At 39.9% G+C, this 19,408-nt stretch overlaps 1 protein-coding gene across 1 annotated transcript in view; it reads left to right on the forward strand.

Moving 5' to 3' along the window:
* LOC109830334 (FHA domain-containing protein PS1) overlaps nucleotides 1-1,664 on the forward strand; it is an 11,198-nt gene extending 9,534 nt beyond the window's left edge. Inside the window, exons 4-6 of the mRNA XM_020397577.1 lie at nucleotides 143-299; nucleotides 370-743; nucleotides 1,210-1,664. Coding sequence (XP_020253166.1) covers nucleotides 143-299; nucleotides 370-743; nucleotides 1,210-1,452 — 774 coding nt within the window. The 3' untranslated portion in view covers nucleotides 1,453-1,664. The remainder of the gene's footprint in view (nucleotides 1-142; nucleotides 300-369; nucleotides 744-1,209) is intronic.

The following is a 19,408-nucleotide window of genomic DNA, read 5'->3' on the forward strand; positions in this document are numbered from 1 at the left end:
TATAAAATTTACTTATATTAACAATCATAGCTTCTGTATCTGAATATTATATTGGTTAAAATTTACCTGAGACCTTATGCTTCTTTTAGCCATCATTAAGCTTCTGTATCTGTAAATTATATTGAGTTCAACTATATTTCAGAGCCAATCTGTGGAACAAGTTCTTCCAGAAACAAGAGCATATAAAAACAAATGGTACATGGTGGTCGATACAGCTTGTTTCCTCAACCCGGAATCAAGAAAAGCTATCCAGTTACTCGAAGGGCTTAAAGGGACTCAACTCATTATCCCAAGGATAGGTAGTTTAAAATCTCATCATCTTTCATCTCATCCAACCTTTTAATCATTTATTTACTTCATCCATTGCAGTGATTAGGGAACTTGACTGTTTAAAGAGACGCGAGGGCCTATTCAGAAAGAACACAACAAGGGCAGCTTCTTCAGTGTTGCAGTGGATCGAAGAGTGCATGGTTAGATCAAGTTGGTGGATTCATGTACAAAGCTCACTGGAAACCATGCCAGTGGCACCAACACCCCCTGCTACTCCTCGATCACCACCGAGCGATGGAAGTGGTGAAATGGCTTTCTTCTCCTCTACTAGCAGGAGCCTGATGGAGATTGTTTCTCCAACTGAAGAAGACCATATTCTTGATTGTGCTCTCTTGTTTAAGAAAATGAAGGATGCTGAGCATTTGGTTATGTTAACCGACAGTACTATATTGAAAATCAAAGCAATGGCAGAGGTAAGTACGCGGAAAAAAGAGAGCTTATTTTCGGTTTGTTACCCTGAGCTTTACGCTTTTTTCACTTTGATACCCTCGAAGTTTCAATAACATTTCTGTTTGGTACCCCTGTCTAGATTTTGTTTGATTTTCTATTAAATTTGTATCACGTGGTCATGATAATGCCTGTATACATTGTGATTCTTTTCGGTCTCTGGCAATTGGAGAAAATGGACTAAAATGTATCATGTGCTATGCAGGTGATAGAATTTTAACAGAAAATCTAATGCAATCTTAACAGCAGTATCAAGCTGAATGGGGATTTAAACTTGAGGGTATCAAAGTGTTAAAATGATATTGGGGTTACCAAAGTGAAAAAATGGGTAAACTTTCGGGGGCATTAGTCTGAAAATAAGCCAAACAAAAATTATGAGTTCTGTCAGTATATTGATCATAAATTTATGAATTTTGTTGCATTTGTTTACAGGGTCTGCTATGTGAGGCGCCGGTTGAGTTTCGAGAGAGCCTTGTAAATCCTTACTCGAAGAGATTTCTGTGGTCAGATAGCAGCCCGAGAGGATCAACTTGGTCTTGTTTAGGTGAGGTTGGCTTGTTTGAGAGCTATTACTGTCAATTATCAGGTGAAAGAAAGGCGGCAAGAGCAACTGAGAATGTTAAGGTATTGAAGCTTATATTGCTACACAACTCTCATTATGGGAAGACCAGCTAGGTCGTATAAGGTTTCTATACGTCCTCTATGAATACCAATATGTGTCTCAATATGTCAATGTTTGTATCGTGCATCCAAGGATGAGATTGGGGGAAACCGCGCGATATAAGTTGCTGATATGAATTTTGCTTAAATTTGAAGCAAACTTTTAGTTTATTTGTATTATTGCCATCTTTTTCAGTTAGTTTACCAGTAAAGTTCCGCATTTTTTTTATGCTCGTATGTTTGTATTGCAATGAGATACAGAAAGAACTTCTGGAGGATCCTGACCAATACTGTAATAGTTGAGAAAATTCACGCGAAAGGGCGATGGAATTTTCTTCTGGTTCTTATACCTTGTTGTGGCCGATGCTTTGAGAAACCAAACCAACGAACGCCGAGAGAAAGACCAAACAAAACACAAACACCAAGGTTTTACGTGGTTCGGCAAATTGCCTACGTCCACGGGGCAAGAAGGGGGTGGGTTTTCACTAATAGAGAAGGAGAGTACAAATTGAGATTACAAATCGCTCAAACGAACCAACTAATCTCACCAACAAATCTCTCAATCTCTCAACCAATAACCCTAACAAATAGCTCAGAAAGATCTCTCTTTTTCTGTGCTCCAAAACCCCAAAACTCTCCTCACAAAACCCTCAAATCGTATTGGTATTTATACCAAAACAGAAACCCAAACAGACTGCAAATAGGAACCTGAACTTTCCAAAAAACCCGTCATAAGTCGACTTATCAGTCTGCATAAGTCGACTTGGCAGAGCGAAAAACAGCAACTGGAGAAGAGATCATAAGTCGACTTATCAGACCTGATAAGTCGACTTGGCAGAGCAAAAAACCAACAATCCAGAGCAGAACGTAAGTCGACTCATGCACCAACATAAGTCGACTTACCATAAGTCGACTTATGCCTGTGCATGAGTCGACTTATGACCAAAAATCTGCTTTTTCCAATTCTTCTCCACAATTCTCCACCTCGGCGAAGTTTTCCCAAAACTGAGCCGACACCAACCAAACAAATGCCTCACATGCTGAGACCCAAATGAGAGTGTGAACACTCACCCCAAATGTCGATGTCGCTCACCAAATCGGCTGCATCAAAATGACTGCCTACGTATCCTTTGCCCAAGGAATCAAGCCTTCACGTAGTTCACCCAAACGGCCTCCAAAGGCCCTCAATCAAATAGAAAAGTCTGCAACTCTTCTCCAATATCACCAAACGATCTGCAACTGATAGTATTCCCAATGACCCCAAATTGAGACAAATCAAACACCTCCACCTGAGGTAAACCAATGGCCATATCCAAACTATATCTACCAGCTGCAACTGAATCCAAAACCAATCCATCATCTGCATCCAAAACCAAATGATCTCCAACCTGTGTCACCTTAGCTGGAATCCCAAATGACGCAGTATGATCTGGAGTATGTGGAGTAATCTCCACCCAACGTGGAGTAGCATCACTCTCCACCTGCTGCGATATCCAAATGACCTGATCAACACTCTCCACCTGCCGAGAGTCAAAAGTGACATACCTGCTCAGAACAAAATCAGAAGCTCCCAAACGATAATCAACTGAGCCTCCGAACCCCAAACGCGCAATCGGATCCAATCTCACATCCACGATGTGACCAAATGCTGGGTATCCAAATATCCGACGCGACCCAAAATCTGAAGCAGCTCCACCAGATCTAATAACTCCTAAAGCAGCAGTCGGCGACCTATGCATAAGATGACCCAAATATGTCGAAGCCCGCACACCAATGCCAATGCTCGACATCAAACGCCGATCCTCCTCCAGAAAGGAACGACCCATCGAAACTGTCATCTCATCTCGTCGCCCCAAAGTCTCCACACCAATGAAGTGTCTCCTATTGCCGTGAGCTCGGCACCAACGCAAGAAAGGACCCCTACCAAAGCTGAAACAATGAGTTACCTTTCTGCCAATACACTTCTTCCAATTGTTGTTGACTTCTAGGACTTTACACCAACGGGAACTGGTCGCGACCCAATAATGCCTAGAACAATCACCAACTGTGGAAACCAAGATACGATTACCTCCCAATGATGCCTCCTTGGAAGGCCCCCAAATGCCTGACTGAACACCTCCAAAAAGACCCCTCGCTCGATGGATAGAAGTGCCAAACTCCACCACGGTCTCGCTCATCCTAATGTGCTCACAGGACTTCAATCTGCAGGTCATAGCACTCCTCAACAACCAATGCACGGTATTACCAATCATATACCCCAGCACCAAACAATGCCACAGTCTAGCCGAATCTGATGAAGTCGTCATTTCCCTATCAATCACCGTGCTTCCGTGCAAATAATACAAATTTCTTCTTCTGACGCCCTTCATCACAATCATGGACCCAAATGTAACCTTCAAGCGTGCATCCGCCAAGGTCACCCTATAGCCAGCTGCCTCCAAAGCTCCAAGTGAAATGATGTTCTTCTTCAACTGAGGAACGAACCTCACTCCAACCAACTCCCGAATCACCCCGTCACTCATCCTGATCCGAACAGTACCAATACCACCAATAGAGCATTTGTGATCATTCCCCATGAGCACGAAATCCCCTCTTTCCAACTCCTGAAAGCTGGAGAACCAATCCCTCCTAGGGCAAATGTGGTATGTAGCACCCGAATCCAATATCCACTCTGTAGAGTAGGCAACACAAACTGACGGCAGTGCAGATAACGAGTAGCCCGAAGAATCCGAATCTGAATCGTTGCCACTAGCCTTGACAACATTCGCCTCTGAAGCTTGAATAGCTTTTCCCTTATTCTTCCCGGCTCGATCAACTAACTTTGGGCAATCGGCTTTCCAATGTCCATCTTCTTTGCAAAAGGCACATTGATTCTTACGAACTCCAAGATGTGCCCCTCTAGACTGCGACCTCCCACTACGGTTTGGACCCTTTGCTCTTGCGACCAACGCCCCCGCTACCGGCTCAAACGAAGTCTCCTTATCCTTCTTTCGAAGCTGATAATTCACAAGTGCAGCGGTGACCTCACTATACGAAAGAGATGCCTTCCCATTAATAAGAGTAAGAACGAAGGTCTCATATTCCTCGTCAGGCAAGGAACTCAATAGCAACAACGCCTTGTCCTCATCTTCAATCTTAACATCCACATTCGCCAAATCCGCAAGAAGCTTCGTGTAGTGGTTCATGTGATCACCAATGGAGGTTCCTTTCTTCAACTGGAAGCGGTAAAGCCTCCTCTTCAAATGCAAGCGATTCTCCACACTCTTGGTCAAATACTTGCTCTCAAGGATCTCCCAAATCTTCTTTGCAGAAGTCTCATTGATCACATCATACTTTAGATCTTGAGTGAGACAAGACCTAATCACACCACACGCCGTTCGATTCATCTTTTTCCAAACCTTCTCATCAATGTTGTCCGGTTTCCCGTCCAACTCCAACGTATCTTCCAAATTTTGCGCGTTGAGCGCATCCATGACTTCGCATCGCCAAAGTCCAAAATTGTTTGTGCCATTGAACTTTTCCACATCAATCTTCATTGAGTGGATATTCAAGCTTTGGACGGTCTTCACGCCGGAAGTACTGCCCACAACTCCTTCTTTCTCGGCCATAATCCTCAAGGCACCACCAAACCAATGCGGAAACAAACGAGAAATAGATCCAAACTGAAAAAGAGAGATTTTTACAAAAAAAAGATCCCACCTTTATCACCAAACGAAGCCCTAGCTGAACTTCCAAAGCGATCTACTCCTCCAAAATAGCCCAAGCGTAGCCCGAGCTCTGATACCACTTGTTGTGGCCGATGCTTTGAGAAACCAAACCAACGAACGCCGAGAGAAAGACCAAACAAAACACAAACACCAAGGTTTTACGTGGTTCGGCAAATTGCCTACGTCCACGGGGCAAGAAGGGGGTGGGTTTTCACTAATAGAGAAGGAGAGTACAAATTGAGATTACAAATCGCTCAAACGAACCAACTAATCTCACCAACAAATCTCTCAATCTCTCAACCAATAACCCTAACAAATAGCTCAGAAAGATCTCTCTTTTTCTGTGCTCCAAAACCCCAAAACTCTCCTCACAAAACCCTCAAATCGTATTGGTATTTATACCAAAACAGAAACCCAAACAGACTGCAAATAGGAACCTGAACTTTCCAAAAAACCCGTCATAAGTCGACTTATCAGTCTGCATAAGTCGACTTGGCAGAGCGAAAAACAGCAACTGGAGAAGAGATCATAAGTCGACTTATCAGACCTGATAAGTCGACTTGGCAGAGCAAAAAACCAACAATCCAGAGCAGAACGTAAGTCGACTCATGCACCAACATAAGTCGACTTACCATAAGTCGACTTATGCCTGTGCATGAGTCGACTTATGACCAAAAATCTGCTTTTTCCAATTCTTCTCCACATACCTCACCCTCCACATACTGGAACTGCATTGAAGCTAGTGTATATATAGTTTCTCCGAGTTCAACAACCCATAGTTGCTAGTTCTTTAAGTCACTAGAAATCTATTAGCCTGATGTTTCTGAAAGTTTGGAATATGAGAATCCTATAGGACATACGGTTGACTAAATCATCAAAACCTGTTTTAATTTTCTCATGCTTTCAGTAAGAAAAATTTTCAGCAATCCTTATCATACCACTAATCAACAAAAATACTGGAGGATTCAAACTCATTCCTTGTTATTCACATAAACAGACAAAGTAAAGTTCAAAGCCAAAGTGTAGCACCTGTTCTTAATTAATTAATTTATTTATTTATAACCCAGTTTGTGTTATGACAAATTCCCAGGATAAACTAATATCAATCACACGAAAACATGAAAATATCGAGAACATATGTGCACAAAGATATACGTGGTTCGGCTTGTAGCCTATTTCTACGGGCGAATGAGAAGAATAGCTTTACTAAATTGTGAGGAATATAAAGTGGAATCTCTCAATCACTCAATCCCAAATAACAATCCTATAATCTCAATACAATCTTTCAAAGATGAACAAAAAAAGAGCCTTCAATCACCAACCAAGAGTAGATCAAAAAACCCTTAATAAGATGGGGGTTTGCTGCAGGTAATCCAAAAAGACCTTCTACCTTTCTCTACTATAACTTTCAGGTGGCTCTCAAATCATCACAGGGATTATGCATATTATAAAGGCTTAATCTTGCTAGTTGTTGTTAGCAAGGATATCCATAAAAGCTAGGATTCTTAATTGCGTTAGGATCCAAATAACATTTATCCTTATCCTCATACTATGTATGCAAAACCAATTGGAACTCTAAAAGGATTCCATATCCATTTAACTCTTGGATAAATAATGACAAAGCCACGTTGTCATCAACGCAACTGTAGTATGCTCTCATGCCAACTTCAACCGAGCAAAGAAAATCCGATTCAGATTAGTGCATAATTCAAGTATTTGAGGCAAACTAACAAATCTCCACCTTGACTCAAATACATAAAAATTCCTCACTCCAAAATAAGTTAACTTACTCTATCTTCTCCAATAGCCCTACAGGGCACAAGAGCGGCAAATATCGATTAAGGCCAAGCCCCCGCTTGAACTTGCCAACTGAAAGAGGCCTCCTCAACAAATCGACTGAATTGTCCGCACGACGACCGTAACTCTTAGCGAAGTCATCAATTGAAGTAGCTCTTGAATAGCTGAAGGACACAAAATTGTTGACCAACCATACATAAGCTATTATATCTTCATATTTTTGTGGTGGTCGAATATCTTGTCTAGACCGATCTCTAGCAATAGTGTATTCCCGCTCTTTCTGTATCTACTTAAAATGGGATCTGGCTGCTGAACTCCCGTTGTTTTATTTTGCTGAAGAGCTAAATCATAAATTTCTAACTCCACCTTATATCCTGTAGTGCACGCCTTATCATCAATTGAAATTGGTGATTTTTTTGGTGGAACATAGCAGATTCATCAAAAGTGACATCATAGTTGATAATAATATTAGAAGACTTTCGATCAGAACACCACAACCTAAAACCCTTATTACCTAATGCATAACCTAGGAATATGCACTTCTGCACTCACGACTCAAGTTTCCCTTGACTAACATGCGCATATGCAGGATAACCAAATATTCTAAGATTAGAATAATCAACAGGCTTATTGGAGCAGACCTCCTCTGGAGTTTTACAACCAATAGCAGTAGATGACGATCGATTTACTAAGTAACAAGTCGTATTCGCTACTTTCGCCCAGTATTGGAGAAATTTTCAAAATAGCCCCATTCCCTAATTTATTACAAGATTTAACTCATTTTACTTTTATTTAGTGAAACCGACCCAATTTCTGGCCACGTTAGCATCATGGCTAGAAACCGAGTCGTTTAAAAGAAATAAACTTCTAATTAGTTGGGGTTGGCAAGCCCGACTAATTAGAAGTAGCTCTAAGGGGTTGCCAACCAAAATGGTCGGGTTGCCAACCCTTACTATTTGGGGGACTAATTTCAAAAGTCTCCACCAAATAATCGGGGTTGCCACTCCTACTATTTGGAGATTAGCCAATTGGAGCTCGAAATTGGCCAATCACGACTAATTCGACATAGAGAAAATTATCAAGGTTGCTAAACCCAACAACTTTGGTCGGGTTTAGCAACCCTGCTAATTTTTTACAGAGACTTGAATTGGGATCTTGAGCACATACTAATTAGACGGGGTTGTCAACCCTGACTAATTAAGCAACGCGTTTATTTAGAAATCGATCTAGTTTCTAGCCACGAAGCTGATGTGGCAGAAACTGGGTCGATTTCGCTAATATAAAAGAGATAGGGTCAATTTTTGTGATAAAATATAGTAGTGTGTCTATATTGAAAATTTCTTCACCTAGTACTCCTTACCTAAACCTGCATTGAACAACATACAACGAACTTTCTCCAAAAGGGTTTTGTTCATATATTCTGCCACTCCATACCGTCGCAGTGTGTGAGGGATTGTACAATGTCTAATGATTCCCTCCTTCTTGGCGAACTCATTAAATTCTCTCCCATAAAACTCAAGATCATTATCTCAGCCTCCCAGTCTGCTTCTCAATCAAAGACTTACACCGCTTGAAAGTCACAAACACCTCATATTTATGTCTCAAAAAGTAAACCCAAACCTTCCTAGAGTAGTCATCAATGAAGGTCAACAAATACCTTTAACTACCACCCTTCGAGGCAACTTGAGAAGGTCCCCAAAGATCTTAATGGATATAATCCAAAGTACCTTTAGTCTGATGTACTGCTATACTGAAGCTAACTCTTTTTTGCTTCCTAAAAATGCAATGCTCGCAGAATCCTAATTTTTTTTGTATTTTGTTTACATAAAATACCCTTCTTACTCAACTCGGTCAATCCACGCTCACTCATATGACCTAATCTCATATGCCATAATTTGGTAGTATCAACTCCTAATATCGACGATGCAATTACAGTCGAACCAGTAGCAGTAGAACCCTGCAAAACATACAAGCTGCCGAACTTCTTTCCTTTCATTAGCACAAGAGAGCCTTTTGTAACCCTAAGAACTCCACCTTCACCTAAAAATTACACCCGAGATGATCAAGAGTGCCCAAAGAGATGAGATTCTTCCTTAAATCTGGAACATGCCTAAAATTAGTCAAAGCCTTGATGACTCCATCATGTATCTTAATCTGAATTGTGCCTATCCCAACAATCCTACATGAGGTGTTGTTCCCCATAAAAACAACTCCACCATCAATAGCTTCATAAGTGGCGAACTAGTCCCAATTAGAACACATATGATAGGAACAACCCGAATCCAAAATCCAATCATTCATGCTCCTGTTTTTATCATCTGTAGCCAATAAAACTACATCTTTAGCAATATCAACTTTAGCGAAGGCCTCCTTTGATTTTTCTTCATACTCTTCTTGTTTATTCTTGTTCTTCAATCTGTAACAATCGATCTTGATGTGCCCTTTCTTTTTATGATATATTCTTTGACTTATACCTATTATCTCTAAAACCCCTTTCTTCTGATCTTCCTCGAACAAATAAGCCATTAGCTTTATCACTACTTTTGCTTGTGGTTAACTCTTTGTCGATCTTCTCTTTATTCAACAAGTTCTCTTTGACGTCCTTGATGCCAATATAATCTCTGTAGGTCGTAAAATTTGATTCTGAATTTGTATTAATTGAAATTGTATTGCAAATTTATAAATCACTTTTTACACAGAAGCGAAGAGAATTGATTATATCTCTCTTTGTTTAACGTGGGTTCTTCCGTAGCGATAGGATACCTCCCTCGATGCTCGTGCCGAGTTTGCTTCTTTTGGACGATTTGAACGAGATTGCGGACAAGTTTCAGCGCGTGGTAGAAACTTGAGATGAAGAGTTCGATCAGCCGAGCTTTGAATCAAGGCCAAATGCTCAATAGGTAAAATCCGATTCTTTTATCTCCTAAAAGTCCGGTTGCCAAAAGAGTTCTAGCAAGATGCCAAGAATGCGATCTCAAAGATGATCTAAAATTAAGATCAATCTGAGAGCCCCCTTCCTCCATGTAGCCAAATATGGCTATTTATAGCTAAGGAGATTCATGACTGATCCCTTGAATTATGGGAAGTGACCATTCCAACAATTATAGTTGAGGAGGACCATAACCATATCCCTTAAATCGTGGGAAGTGATTATTCCCACAACTATAGCTAAGGAAAACCATACCCAAATCCCTTAAATCATGGTAAGTGGTGTTAACTGCTCAGGCGAGCTAGCATGCGAGCTAGCATGCGCGTTGAATGCTCAGGCGAGCTAGACGAACAGGCGAGGTTGTTAGGCGAACCTCAAAAGTGTTCAGGCAAGCTTAAACCCTGTTGGCGAGCTTGGTTCATGCGAGTGAACCTCCTGTAGGTGAGCTTAGCTTGTGCGGGCGAGCTAGGCATTCAGGCGAGCTAATTTACAAGCTGGAGAATTGAACATTCAGGCAAGCTCAGTTCTTTTCGGGTGAAGTCCACTGTGCAGGCGAACTTCGCTTCGTCTACAAAGTCAAGCGTTCAGGCGAGCTTGACTTAGCTTGTTTGATGCAGGCAAACAAGCTAAACGGGCTTTGTTCTTGTGATCTTGAGCACACAGGCAAAGTCCTATGGCGAACTTCTAAATTTTAGGATAAAGGCAACTTTTATTGCCTACAATCTCGCTTGTAAATCATAGTATCCATGAAGTGCTTGTAGGAAGGTAGCAAAGAACACAATAACGATAGGGCTTGATCTTCATTATTGATCTTAACATTAATTTTACTCAAATCTATAATCGCAGAATTAAATTTACCAATATGAGATTTGATGGGTGTTCCTTTTGACATCCGAAGTGTATGCAAATGCTGCATCAAGAGGAGGCGATTAATGAGCGACTTCGTCAAATAAAAATCTGTAGAATTGAAGGCGAATGTGACGAAGCTCGGGAAAATTAAAGCAGAAAACATTTTGGATGTTTCATGGTCGACCGCGAGTAGCGCTACGGTCAACCGCGAACGTGCACATAGCCTGAAAAAGTCTCTAGACTTTTCACGGTCAACCGCGAGTGAATTCATAGTCGACCGTGATACCCTGTAGTGTATTTTTTGTTCTCTGTCGTTGGCCACGGTCGACCACGATTGGCTCAACGGTCGACCGCGATGTGGTTTTGGGCTTGGGCTTGGTTTCATGTTCTGTTTGGGTTTTCTACTTATATAAATAGGAATACAATTTGTTTAGGGTTTATTAGATCATATTGATCACTTTTGGGGTAGCTTGAAGGAGATTTTGAGTACAGAAAAGAGAGATCTTTCTGAACAATTTGTTTGACGGTTTAGTTTGTGAGATTTGAGAGATCTGTTTGAGAGGTTAGTTGAGTGATCTTGTAATCTCTATTTTGTACTCTCTTTCTCTATAGTGAAAACTCATTTCCTTCTTGTCCCGTGGACGTAGTTAATTTGCCGAACCACGTTAAAATTTTGTGTTTGAGTTTCTGTTGTTATTCTGGATTGTTTTTGGCTTTCTCGATTTTTGAGTTTTTTCTGCCACGCACAATAAGTAATATTAGAGCTCGGGCTACGCTTGGGCTATTTGGAGGAGTAGATAGCTCTGGAAGTTCGTCTAGGGCTTCAATTGGAAGTTAAATGTGGGATCTTTTTAGTAAAAATTCTATCTTTTCTCAATTTTGGATCTATTTTTCAGTCTGTTCCGCATTGGCTGTTGATGTGTTGAGGAAGATGACTAGGAAAGAAGGTACTTCGGATGTTGAAGGTGGTGCTTCTGACGTAAAGACCATTCAAAATTTGAATATCCACTCTACGAAGATAGATGTGGAGAAGTTTAATGGCACGAACAATTTTAGATTTTGGAGATATGAGGTTTTGGATGCGCTGAACGCGTAAAATTTAGAAGATACTTTAGAATTGGATGGCAAGCCAGATGATATTGAAGAGAAAGTTTGGAAGAAGATGAATCGAACAACGTGTGGTGTTATTAGGTCTTGTTTAATACAAGATTTAAAGTATGATGTGATGAATGAGACTTTGGCTAAGAAGATTTGGGAGATCCTTGAGAGCAAGTATTTGACCAAGAGTATAGAAAATCGCTTGCATTTAAAGAGGAGCTTTATCACTTCTGCTTGAAGAAGGGAACCTCCATTAGTGATCACATGAACCACTACACGAAGCTTCTTGCGGATTTGACGAATGTGGATATTATGATAGAGGATGAGGACAAAGCTTTATTATTGTTGAGTTCCTTACCAGATGAGGAATATGAGACCTTTGTTCTTACCCTAATTAATAGGAAGGCTTCCCTTTCGTATAGTGAGGTCACCATTGTACTTGTGAATCATCAACTTCGAAAGAAAGATAAGGAGTCTACAAGTGATACAACAATAGAGGTATTGATCACACGAGGGAAGAATTCAAAATGGAAGAATGGGAAGTCACAGTTTAGAGTAGGCCATCCTACAGTTGATAAAGATCAGCGTGCTTGGTGTAAAGAGACTGGTCATTGGAAGAAAGATTATCCAAAGCTCAGTGAATGGATTAAGAACAAGCAGAAGGGAAAGGGAAAGCAACCATCATCAGAAGCAAACATCATTATATCAGATGGTAATCGTTTTGACTCATATGTTTATTCACTTTCTATCAGTCCCACAGGTTGTTATTCGGAGGAATCCGAGTGGATGTTAGATAGTGGTACGATCTACAATGTGTGCCCTATAAGGGAATAGTTTGCTAGTTTTGAGAAGCTAGAGAGTGGTGTGGTGTACATGGGTGATAATCATGCATGTCAGATCCTTAGGATAGGAAGAATTCGCATCAAGATGTATGACAGGACAGTTAGAGAGTTACATGGTGTGAGATATATTCATTCTTTAAGGAAGAATTTGATCTTGATTGGAGCTTTAGTTGGAGAGGGTCTGAAGGTTCGTGTTGAGGACATGGTTCTCGAGATCGTGAAAAACTCTTTTGATTGTGATGAAGGGCGTCAGGAGGAATAACATGTACTATTTGATTAGAAGTTTGGTGACAGGTGGAGAGCTGGCGACTTCTGTTGACTCGACTAGACTCCGGCATTTGGGGTTTTGTCATTCCAGTATTGATTTAGAGATGGGTGTACAGACCTGCAATTTGAAGTCCAGTGAACATTTTGATGTGAACGAGAAGACCGAGATGAAGTTTGGCACCTCTATTAACTGCACTAAGAGTCTTTCAGATGGAGTTCATGTGGATGTTTGGGTGCCTTCCAAGAAGGCATCAATGAGAGGTAATTGATGTTTGATTTCCTTTATTGGTGGTTGTTCTAGGCATGCTTGGGATGCAACCAAATCCCGATCGGATAAAGTCCTAGTAGTCTCCAACAGATTGAAGAAGTGTGAGATTAGCATAAAGGTGAATGTACTTCATTCTGATTTTGGTGGGAGGTACAAGAGGGACCTGTTTCTACATTTAAGGCAAGCCCATGGTATTTCGAGACACTTTGTTGAAAAGAAAATCTTAGGGTAACTAGATGGGGTGGCAAATTTAGAGAATCGTGCCTTGCTGGAGGAGAATCAGTTAGCAATGGTTTGCAGAAGAGTTTTTGGACTGAGGCTTTGACATATTCGAGTTACATTATTGTTGCCGACTGTTGTGATTAGAGGTAAAACTCCATTGGATGTTTGGTCTAGTAGTGTTACTTCTGTTGAGGCTTCGATGAGGGAGCTAATTGACTCTCAGCATGTGGAGAGTGTTGGACAGACCTTAGATGTATCACAGCGGGTGAAGAGTGATGCTACTCCATATTAGGTGAAGATTACTCCACATACTCCAGATCATACTGTATCGTTTGGGATTCAAGTTGAGGTGACACAATTAGGTTATTTGGATTCGGGTGCAGATGACGAGTTGGTTGAATCAAATGTAGCTGGTTGATATGATTTGGATACGGCCATTGATTCACCTCAGGGGGAGGTGTTTGATTTGTTTCACTTTGGGGCCATTTGGAGAACTATCAGGCGCATATTTGTTGGTGAAGAGTTGAGAACTTTTCTATTTGATTGAGGGCCTTTGGAGGTCATTTGGGGAACTACATGAATGATTGATTCCTTTGGCAAGAGGATACGTAGGCAGACAATTTTGATGCAGCCGATTTGATGGGTTGACACCGATGTTTTGGAGTTTGATGGCATTTTCATTTAGGTCTTGACTTGTTGTGGATGGAATCCATTGTCGTGATTTTATTTCACTTCATACTGGACGTAACAAGTAAGACATTTGATTTGGTTGGTGTCGGCTCACTTTTGGGAAAACTTCACTGAGGTGGAGAATTGTAGAATTGGAGACGAAAGTGATGAAGCTCAGGAAAATTGAAGCAGAAAATATTTTGGATGTTTTACGATCGATCGCGAGTAGCGCTATGGTCGACCGTGAACGTGCATATAGCCTAGAAAAGTCTCTGGATTTTTCACGGTTGACCGCGAGTGGATTCACGATCGACGGCGATACCATGTAGTACATTTTTTGTTCTCTGTCATTGGCCACGGTCGATCGCGACTGGCTCGATGGTCGACCGCGATGCGGTTTTGAGCCTAGGCTTGGTTTTCTATTCTGTTTGGGTTTCTTGTTTATATAAATAGGAACACGATTTATTTAGGGTTTATTGGATCATATTGATCACTTTTAGGGTTGCTTGAAGGAGATTTTGAGCATAGAAAAGAAAGATCTTTCTGAGCAATTTGTTTGAGGGTTTAGTTTGTGAGATTTGAGAGATCTGTTTAAGAGGTTAGTTGAGTGATCTTGTAATCTCTATTTTGTACTCTCTTTCTCTATAGTAAAAACTCATCCCCTTCTTGCCCCGTGGACGTAGGCAATTTGTCGAACCACGTTAAACTTTTGTGTTTGAGTTTGTGTCGCTTTTCTAGATTGTTTTTGGCTTTCTCTCTCGGTTTTTGGTTTTGGCTTCCGCTGCGCACAACAAAATCCTCCAACTAAGACAATAAATCAGCGGTTGTCTTCTTTGTGAGAACTTCTTGTAAAACTTCATTTGACAAACATAACTGGATCGTTGTTAGAGCTCTATCATCTAACTTGTTCCAATCTTCCTCTGTCATTGTAGCCAATTTTTTTGACTTCCCGAACAAAGCCTTCTTTAATCTGCTCTGTGTCAATACGATAATCATCCTAACTTGCCAAAAACTAAAACTGATGTTACCGTCAAACTTCTCGATATCCCACTTCGTAGTGATTATCATCATCTTCTCATCTGATTGATAGCTGAAGGTTTGATACCAATTTGTTATGACAAATCCCTAAAATAAACTAATATCAATCACACAAAAGCACAAAAAATATTGAGAACACAAACACATAAAGATATATGTGATTCGACTTGTAGCCTAGCTTTACTAAATTATGAGGAATACAAAGTGAAATCTCTCAATCACTCAATCCCAAATAACAACCCTATATTCTCAATACAATCTTTCAAAGATGAACAAAAGAAAGCCTTCAATCACTAACCAAGAGTAGATAATTAAAACCCTTAATAAGATGGGGGTTTGGTACAGGTAATCCAAAAAGACGTTCTGCCTTTCTCTGCTATAACTCTCGGGTGGCTCTCAAATCATCACAAGGCTTATGCATATTATAAAGGCTAATCTTGCTAGTTGTTGTTAGCAAGGATATCCATAAAAGCTAGGATTCTCAATTCATCACAAATTCTATGGTATTGGTAGAGCACTTTTTCACTGATAAGTTGGTAGAGCACTTGCTTGTGATGGGCATGGGAGAGATCATGAATTCTGAAATCTCTTAACATGTGATGGGCATGGAAGAGGAGGTTATCTGCAATTTATCCTTCGCAAGATGTCAATCAAAGGGATGATAAATGCTAATAAAAGAATTGATAGATGACAAGGGCTATGAAACTATAGTTAGGGGAGGGGGTAATATGCAATACCCAAAAAAGTAAATGAGAACAATTTGAAGTCCTTTGTCTGCAAGTGCATTCGCATTACTTATTTGTAAAATACGTCTGGTTACAGGAAGTGGTTACTCCAATTTTGTTGCGTTCTTACATGCAAAGCACATTTCCATCTGCTGTGAAAGTCATTACATCCTTTGCTCCACTTCTTGTTGTGTTAACTTCTTCACTTCTTGCAAGCAGGTGAGGATTGAGTAATTTTCTTTTTTTAGTAACATTTTCCTTCTGTTGTCTAAGATAACTCAACATGTTCTTACATTATTACAATGTCTTCTCTGAGAATGTTGTGCGCCTCAGATCATCAATCGTCAATTCATATAATGGGTCTGAACTAGGCTCATCTTGGGGAATTGGAGGTGTATTTTCTGGAGATCTTCAATCAACAATACTCTATGTTCTCTTATTGCATTTTGCTGGTTTCTTTGTGGGGTAAGTGTTGCAGCGGGGGGCTTCACAGACACAGAAGATGTCATACAAGAGTGAAGAATAACAACACTAAATAAACACAGTGAAGACAAAGAGAATAGCACATAAGGAATTAACATGGTTTGATCAATATGACCTATGTTCATGGGCGAGATCAGCAGAGAACTTTACTAATCACAAAAGAAAAGATTACAAAGGAGATCACTCTTCTAACCAAAGAATCATACAAAGAAAGATCTCTCTCTCTCTCTCTCTCTCTCTCTCTCTCTCTCTCTCTCTCTCTCTTCTCTAATTCTTGCTTGTTGTCTGCTTTTGAGCTCTCTCCCACCCCCTTTTATAACCTTGTAATACTAATAAAAAATTAAAAATTGGTTGGTGTAATAGTGTAGGGGGTTTGGTGGAACAGTAAAATTAGGTTCACAGTCACATAACAAATCTTTACCTTGACTTGGAATATGAAGATTTTCTCTTTACTCTTGCTATCTCGCCAGAAGCCCCTTATGGGCTTAACCTCCGCTTTGTTGAACTCCAAGCAATTCGAGACAATGCTGGAACTTGTGCAAATGTACAAGCTTCGTCATCATATCTACTGGATTATCTATAGTACTAATTTTTTTAATCTTGATAACTTTAATTTCTCTAATAAAATAATACCTGATATCTATATGTTTGATTCTTTCATGATAAATCTGATACTTCGTCAAATGTATAGCACTCTAGCACTATAGTATTTCCTGCTACAGTGCCCCTTTTTATTCGTATTGATTCTTGTAACATCGATTTTTAATCTTGTACGACGTTGTCTTCTATCTTGCAAACTTGCTCCCGGATCCATCATCATAGCTCTGATACCACTTGTTATGGAATTTCAGTCTCCCCGCCTACTATGATTTACGCAACTCGGAAGCCAACCCAGAATTAATAAGATATAAAATAACTACAATTAAGATGAAAGAATACCGAGATTTACGTGGTCCAATCGACTAACTTCGACCTACGTCCACGGGCAATAATGCGAGAAATCCACTATGTATCAGGGAGAACTACAAAGATGAACCATTTAACTCTCGTCTCTCAATCTCTCAACCTCACGTACATAATCAACTATCATATTCTCTCCAAAGTTATCTCCTTACAATCTTTTGAACGAACAAAGATTGCGAAACTCTCTCCCAATGATGTAATTTTTTGCAAGGACAAAGACTACGAAACCCTCGTCTCTCGCACAATATTCTTGAATCAGGCTACACCCTCTGCTAACCCTAGATTACAAGAATATTGGCTCTCTCATCTCCTTGGTTTTTCCTCCAACAATAGAAGAATATATATAGCGAAATCAAAACTCTATCTCTAACCTAACTTCCTAATTAGAATATGATTCAAACTCCTAATCATGATAAAACTAACTCAATCTCCTAATCATAGTAGATCTCTAATCCTATCTAATTCTCATGAAGTTATACAAAAAATCAAAGACACAATCCCAACAAATGATACACCTCAAATTTCTCTCAAAGACATCCCTTAACCCTCATCTCACATGCATTTCTAGAACTCAACAAGGATGGAGAAATCCTAATTCTGTTGGAATTAGTTTCCCATACTTGAAAACCGGCCTTCAAAATATTACAAATCGAGCAACATTTCGACGCATTAGAGATATGCAATGCAGGCTAAAACTACTGCCCATGTTTGCTCACGGTTATTAATTGGTCCATTAATGGTTCCTTATCAAATTTTATGCTCGCAGGTCGGCACGCAAAATTCTTCCTTGGGTGTTGTTTTAGCGACTGCACAATTTTTCATCCTCGTCGGCCGCATTGCCCCCTGCATTATCTGCGGTTATCATGAATATTATCGGCAGCACTTTGGGCTTTATATGGGGATATGTTGATCCCTCTGATACAAAAGAATGCTCCTGAATCTAATTTGGATTGATCCATGTCCAAGAGCTTGTTTACGTATTTTTTGCCTTTGGTCGGCATTGATTATTGTACTTATTTGTTTTGAATCCCATTTGTTCATTGTAAACACCACCGTTTCAGTCTTTCAGAAAAATTGCAGGTTATAGCATTTCATTTATGTAATCAAGAAGACACCTACGATCTTTCATTTATGCAAATTGTAATCAAAGGTATGGCCAATTTATGGGTAAATTGTAGATGATAACTCTCATCTATTCAGTAACACTTGTATCCCTCAACTTGTTTATTGAGTTATTAAATTGTTTATACACCTCTACTTGTATATATATTTTGGTTTAATTACAGGTGTCCCAACTCAACATTGGAGATGAGACTAATCCTACTCGGGGCTGGTGGCTACCGGCTGCAATAGGCCCGACTTGGGGACCAGCTTGCCTATCACTGGGCCAACAACTTGTTGTACCTCTACTTGTTTATTAAGTGATTGGCTTTTGAGCTATGTTGTTGGGCACCCCCCACCCCCACCCCCACCCCCACCCCCACCCCCCAACCCCAGCCACCACCAAAAAAAAAAAACTAATTGAGCGGTGATAGGTAAATAGGTTGAGAGGCGATAAGTTCAGTTAAAGACCTTGTTCAGGGGTCTATTTGTTATTTTCCCTTAGTTAACTGTAGTGATGACTTTAAGTCAATGTACATTTCTGAACCATGTCAACATCCACCCGTTATTATTTACATGGTTCTCCAGACGGCTAAACTTTATCAATAAAAATCTCATTACTTCTTATTGTACATTATCAAATTTCTTTATTTACATATTTTTCCTGATAAACCTTTACACATAAATTTGTGGAATAACATTAAGCCTACTTCCTAAGTTTTACTACTTATGAACTTTTCATAAAAAGTAATAAAAAATAAAAATAAATTTATATATTTAAATGGATTAGTAACTTTAGCAATGCCTAGGCTAGTGATAAGGGAAGAATATCCAAAGGATATCATATGTGCAATAATAGAAATTACACATGCCAATATGCAAATAAATCATTACATACCTTAATAGGCAACTTTACTCTCATTTCTCAAAAGTCCAAACCAAAGAAAAAAAAAATGAAGCATTCAGTTTCCGTCTTCTCCTTGCTGATGTTAATCTTTCTCTCCTCCGTTCTC

Source organism: Asparagus officinalis, chromosome 2 (assembly GCF_001876935.1).
Source record: "Asparagus officinalis chromosome 2, Aspof.V1, whole genome shotgun sequence".
NCBI classification, from domain to species: domain Eukaryota; kingdom Viridiplantae; phylum Streptophyta; class Magnoliopsida; order Asparagales; family Asparagaceae; genus Asparagus; species Asparagus officinalis.